General features: G+C 34.2%; 1 protein-coding gene and 1 pseudogene across 1 annotated transcript; one reads left to right on the forward strand and one right to left on the reverse strand.

Annotated features, from left to right (window-relative positions):
- Positions 1 to 1,203: 1,203 nt before the first annotated feature.
- Positions 1,204 to 3,353, forward strand: LOC128171649 (uncharacterized). Its single transcript, XM_052837431.1, has 4 exons — positions 1,204 to 1,418; positions 1,903 to 1,967; positions 2,603 to 2,758; positions 2,958 to 3,353. Exons 1-4 carry the CDS (start codon positions 1,204 to 1,206, stop codon positions 3,329 to 3,331), a joined length of 810 nt encoding a protein of 269 aa, XP_052693391.1. The 3' UTR covers positions 3,332 to 3,353.
- A 763-nt stretch (positions 3,354 to 4,116) lies between these two features.
- LOC128192401 (putative nuclease HARBI1) lies at positions 4,117 to 6,253 on the reverse strand (annotated as a pseudogene).
- Positions 6,254 to 6,695: the final 442 nt, after the last annotated feature.

Consider the following 6,695-nt stretch of genomic DNA (forward strand, 5'->3'; position numbering starts at 1 on the left):
CCCCATCTTCTTTCAATAATTTTTGTTCTAGCATGTTAAAATTAGAATTCATTTTGACTAATTGTTTATCCAGCTTTTTTAGAAAGATTATAAGAAACATGTGCAATAATTCAACCAATATTTGCAAGTACAAAGAACTAAAAAATATGAAACATTGAATTCAGTCTTGAATGGGAATTTCGCATAACAAAGCAATATATTTGAGAAATTTCTTTTAACTTTCAAAAAATTTATACAAACTGTCGGTGTAGTCCCTCTGGTTTATGTTTTACACCAAGATCTTTATAGCGTGATTCATTGTTCCTCATTGCTTGCTGTGCACTCATAGTACGTTCGTTAGTAGTCAAAACATCACCTTCTAGAAGTGCCTTTTCAATGGTTTCATCAATATATTGCATAAAGTGCACTCTATGTATTATCCGAATCATTCCATCCAAAGATATTTCAATCTCGTCAAGTAAGTCGTCAATATAGTAAACACAGATTCCTGAGAAGTTTTTGTTTCTTAATATGTGGGTGTGGTATGTAAATTGGAGTACGTCCTTCAAACGGCTTGAGTTCTCCAATAAAATTTGACAAAATTGTGCCCGCATGAAATTGCAGATTTTATTTTAAAATCAAGAATTTCCATTTTGAACGGCAAAAACCCACATCTACTGATTGTATCAGCTACAGACTTATCTGTAGAGAGCTCTTGTGCAGTTATTGTTTTTTGGGTAGCCAACAGGAAAAACTAATGCTAGGATTTTCTTTGTCCGTCTCTGAAGTCATGTTAGCAAAATAACAAGAATGTCAACATTGTCCTCCAGAGTTTCGATAAATATGCAGAGATTGTCTTTTCTTCTTAATAATGTCACTACATTTTCTTAATTTCCTGTGGCTGAGAAAAGCAGAGACCCGGCCCCGCCGCCACCAAAAAATTACCGTTCTCAGCCTCAATTCTCAACTCAAGTGCTGAGGGCGTCCTCAACTGAAAAATTTCTCAACTCGCCGCCACCAACTACATTGAGTATGTACTCAGTAGAGTAAGATTTTTTAAGTTCTCAACCCTACTGATTACATACTCAGCTGATTTTATACTCAGCTGATTTTTTTTCATTGATTTAAGCGGTTTTGTGAAATGCAAATGGAAACAAAATATACATGGTATTGTAATTGTTACGTATTAAATGAATATTATCGTCTGCTTTGTTTATTTCTAAAATGATGAAGCTTGTGGAAATTCAAACGTCAAAAGAAACGAGTTTTAATAAGAAAAGGGGCACCCATTGGACCCCAGAAGAGGAGATACTTCTAATTGAAGAAGTATTAAAGTATGAGGAAACTCTTTTCGGCAAAATGAAGGGTTCGGGTAGTAAAGGGAAGAATGGTCAAGTGAAAGAGTCGACCTGGAGATCCATCGCCGAAACTCTGAATTTGTAAGAGCTTCTACCGTATGATATACCAGTAACAGTATTTAGTTTTCTCAATTTTAAAGGAAAACAATATCTAAATTCAACCTTACCGTTCTGTTTACTTGTTTCGGTGTCTAAATTAAAGTAATCTCCCCTGATTTAAGCAAAGGTGACGTGTCATTTCGACTCATGACCTTCTGAAATCGGACTTTTCGAACCATATATTTACTATATAAATCTATTTTGTGTACGTTTATGATCATAGTATGGAAAATATACATGCTTTGGAAAACGTTTTAATGATATACTGTCTTCTGTAATCGTAACTCGAGCACTGGAAGTTCATTTAAATAAATATGTGCATGTTTATGAAAAAATCATACATGCTAAATACAATATATTTACAACAACTTCCAGTGCCTGTGGCCCATATATACGGAACTTACTGAATGGTATAACAAGTCTTTGCGTTTAAATTTTTTTATGCATAATTGACTTTTTAAATTAGAAATTACAAGAACGACAGGGACAATGAAACAATTAAAAAGAAGTTCAACAACATCAAACAGCGAGGTATAAAATCTGTTGATTAAAAGATGTTCTTTTGTTGTTCTTGCATGTTTTAGTTTATTCTGCTTATTGTAATTTTGTCACCGTTGACACGATTTCTATTTTTTATGTACTATATTTAAATTTAATTTTTTTTGTAATGAAACAAACAACCAATATTAAAAATTAACCATTTGCTGTTAAAATTATCTTCGGTAAGAACTATTTAATTCTATTTTATTATGCATTCATAACAATATACATGTTCGCTAGCAAAGGGTTTTCGGTCTACTTTGGTGTATGGGGAAAGGAGTGGACCGAAAACCCTTGGCTAGCGAAGATGAACATTATATTTAGAGTGAAAAATTGATTCGTTTGAAATACTATTATTTAAAAATGTGAAAAGAAAATACAAGGGGTAATAACAACACTAACAAAATATATTTAATGTTTTTATACATACAAATAATAAAGTTAAATGTTAAAGTTTATTTTAAGAAGATGTAATTATGTACAGTTCAAAACAAAAATAAAATAACGAATTAAATATTCTTGTTAAAAACGAATTGATACAGGCATACAGAAAATTGACATGATGCGATCTTACTGTTCTTAATTGATAAGAAATTTTTAAGAAATATATAAACTTATTGACGCAGGTAAAGAAAAAATCGATATGCTTAGAAGGCCTAAGACAGGAGGAGGTCCGGCCCCTCCTTCTTTAACAGCATCGGAGGACGCACTGATGCAAGCATTTGACGGACGGCCACATATATGCGGTCTGGTGGACGGTATCGACACTGACGCCAATGACGGTAATATGAACAACAAACTTCCAATTTTAAAATCATTTCATTACTTCACATTTACTCACATTCATTTTTTTTTATAAATCACAGGTACTTATATTCAAACGAATATATATAGGCATCGATTGAATTTCTTTTTATGATGAATATACATGTACAACTCACACAGGTAACTGAAAAACTAATAATAAAAATGTAAATCTAGAAACAACAGAAACATCAAAGGATGTGGAATCTATCACATTGGCTTCCGGAACAACATCGTCCACTTCGTCAACGTCTAAACCATCGGCCTCCACGTCGTCCTCTTTATCGGAGCGACCAACTGCTTCAAAAAAGTCAAAAAGAAAACAAGTAAAGGATGTGTTGGAAGAAGAAGAGTTAGAAAATTTAAGATTGGATAACAAGAGAATTAAGGTCGAAATTGAAAAATTGATAATTGAAAAACAAAAACTAGAAGCAGAGAAAGAGCTTATTGAAATAAAGAAAGCATTTATGGTTCGCCAGTTTGAGGAGCGATATCCTCATTCCATTGTATATACCAATACAAGTAATACATGCGTAAGTAATGAACTATAAATGTACATGACATACCAAAAGAAAAAAAACATCACGTGAACCCTTGGCTAGCAAAGGTGTTATCAAGATATAGTATGTAATGACAACAACTGATTACGGCAAAGGAAACAATTTTTCCAATAATTAGATTACTTGTGGATTTCCATATTGACTTTTTATCCGAGATACTTTATTTTATCGAATTACAGTACCATACTTTTGCTGGTTTAATTAAGACAAATTAAAGCAAAGATACTAGTATTTGAATTTGCATTGCATGTCTTTAATTACTTTTTTCAGTATACTTGCCAAACAAATGGATACTGTTTATCTGAAATAGCGAGGAATTGTAAGATTAATAAGAAGCAATTATAAGCATATTGCTGTATTTTATTGACATTTTAATTTTCGCCGGTTTACGAACAATTTCAAACACTGTTTCATTTATTACGTTTGTGAACTAATCTTGTGCTTTGTTTTGCTAAATTAAATACAACGCTGTATAAATGTAAGAAACCACAGAATCTGTAAATGACTTCATTAATAATACAGTCTCAACTTTTGATTGTTCTCTTTTAAGAAGAGGACAGGCATAGCCTACATTTGCCTGTCCACTTATCAAAAGAGAATAAACTCTTGACCTGTATGTAGTGTGCGAGTTGAGTCTAAACAGAGAGAGAGGGTTTAGAGACAATGAGAGAGAGAGAGAGAGAGAGGAGAGAGAGAGAGCTATTATTTTACTTTTCTAAATATGCTAGGGTAACTATATCTAACTATACTTGTTCATACATCTGTAGCAGGACTGTTTACGTGAAATACGTATCCACGATGTGGTTTCTAATGTTGACACCATCACCAGCTACGATGATGTTCCTGTTTCCACCGCGAAGTTGTACTTGATCTAGATCTTGCGTAGAATCTACGATGTCACCCCTGTCTATACCAATATTGTGCAAGATTGCACAGGCAATGACATATTTTGTCGCTTGATTTGGATCTGTCCTGTTTAAAATTATTGACCACAATATTTATAATTCCGGTTATATGCCGTATTTTGTTGAAAATATGCATTAATTGCAAAACATGATTAATATCAATTCATGAAATATATATTTAACAATATGAATTATTTATATGAAACAAAGATGCTTGTATTTGGATATCTAATTACAGACTTTCGTATACCTAAGCACTCCTTGAAGACAAGAAAATCTGCGTTTCAGAATTCCAAATGTCTGTTCCACCATCACCCTAGTTTTACAGAGGGATGCATTAAACCTTTGCTGGGGGGGGGGGGGGGGGGGGGGCAGTGGACGGGTTTAGGAAAGGTGTCATTAGGTACCTTTTACAAGGATAACCAGAATCTCCCAAAAGAAATCCACTATGAACGCCTGTTCGAATGACATATAAAATTATTAACTCATTCGTATAGCTTTTGAATTAACTATTCTGTATTTGCATGTATCTGAATTATATATTTTCTTAGCCTAATACCATTCTCAAACTGCTGACACAAAGCCGACTCCCGCCATATCCGACTATCGTGCACGCTACCGGGCCATTTTGCGCAAATACTTGTAATCTTATATTTGGCATCGCACACGGCCTGCAAACAAAAACTAACATTGTTCAAAACAACATGTATTTCACTGTTATTCCTTCTTCATAGTGTACTAGTAATTTTTTATAAATTGACTCTACGCTTAATTTATATGAAAATAAAATCGCATTGTCATTGTAAATATAATTGCATGTACAATACATGTAACAACGGGAAAAGCTCGTATATGTAAAATATTTTTCACTGGGGGGGGGGGGGGGGGGGGGTTACCTGTACATTCAATGAATGGAATCCTTTACGGTTGACGTAATCTGGCTCATTCTGGCTTGGCGCAATGATTCTAATAAAAGTTCCGTCAACGCACCCCAGCACATTGGGGAATCCTACATAAGAAAAATTAAATAAAGTAAGACAGGTCCGATACACGTGATTAGAAATCCAAAAGATGGAAAATATTGATTTCTAAGGCATCTGTGAACCATTGTTTATTTTTTTCTTATCATGTATTTTATAAGTTAACTTAAAGGAAATAAATATTAAACAACAAACACATTTAGGCCTACATTGATTTAAAATTGACATCTTGAGCTTATGATTTTTTATACCTTATAATATTAATTTTTACATGTACTTATGCTAACTTGACTGCCGTTATAAAATAGTTGCTTGTTTTTTTTTAATATGAAAGAGGGGAGTGAGTATGTATGGGAATAAAATCACTAGTTTATAAAGAAGAACATTATTATTAGTGCTTGTAATTTCGTAACATGTACATGTATGTGTTTGATCAAATCTTGATAGATCTGTAGGAAATCAATCATTGATAGCAGTACTTTGATTTTCATTGAAGAGTTATCTGTTCATTGCCAGTTGTCTTTCGTTATTATCAAAAGAGGAAGTACACTTAAGACGAGCATTGGGGACGAACTATAACTGATTATATCTGTGAAAGGATGCATTTTATACCTGCTACTGCCAGAAATTGTTGTTTTATTTCCCTGGCGCAATTACCCGTTGGAAAAGTGATGGAGTTTTTCAACAGATTAGTAATTATGGAATCTGTAACAGAACGGCAACATCTTCCGGTTGTTGTCCCCTACCAGTCTGTGGTATGCCCCCGTTGCCAGAAACCTAAGGCAAGTAAGTAGCTGTAGAGTGGGTGATAAGGCACAGTTCTTGACAGTGTTGTGTACAATTGATGGGGCAATAGAGTCCAAAATGTACTGAATGGTTGCGGGACGGAACCTACATCTGTCAAAAATTTCATCATCGGAATACTCTTCTAGCGGATTTAACCTGTCTCGGATGACTCTTCTTGAAATTTTAACCTCGTCTAACATTTGCCGACGTCGGCGTCGCATATGTCGTCTGTGGACAGCCATTTTTATTGCTTGAGTATTTACTTGAGATAGGTATCTAGCTATCTCAAATATTTTGAGTACGTACTCAAAATTTTTATTTGAGTACGTACTCAAATATTTGGTGGCGGTGATTTGAGGCTGAGAATAGGGAGTTGAGTATTTTCTCAGAGTTGAGGCTGAGTTTTGTACTCAACTATGTTTGGTGGCGGCGGGGCCCGTCCTCAGATGTTACCACGTATCCAATAATTATCAAGCTCTCTCAGCAGTTTCTTGTGAGGCAATATGTCAACTGCTTTTGAAAAATTCAAAATGATCATATCAGTTCGAATGATCAAGGAATTCATGACTAAGAGTAAGTAGCTGGGTTTCACAGCTTCTCTTAGCTATGAATCTATGCTGGCAGTCTACTAAAATTTGATGTTCATCTAAATGGTTAGAATTATTACTGACAGCAATATGTTCA

The sequence above is a fragment of the Crassostrea angulata genome, chromosome 1 (assembly GCF_025612915.1).
Source record: "Crassostrea angulata isolate pt1a10 chromosome 1, ASM2561291v2, whole genome shotgun sequence".
Taxonomy (NCBI): domain Eukaryota; kingdom Metazoa; phylum Mollusca; class Bivalvia; order Ostreida; family Ostreidae; genus Magallana; species Magallana angulata.

Excerpts from the sequence above, each read along its gene's own strand:
- LOC128171649 (XM_052837431.1), top strand. The coding sequence starts at position 1,204 with ATGATGAAGCTTGTGGAAATTCAAACGTCAAAAGAAACGAGTTTTAAT. Across the intron at positions 1,419-1,902 it reads ATCGCCGAAACTCTGAATTT|AAATTACAAGAACGACAGGG; the intron begins GTAAGAGCTTCT and ends TTTTTAAATTAG. Across the intron at positions 1,968-2,602 it reads CAACAACATCAAACAGCGAG|GTAAAGAAAAAATCGATATG; the intron begins GTATAAAATCTG and ends TTATTGACGCAG.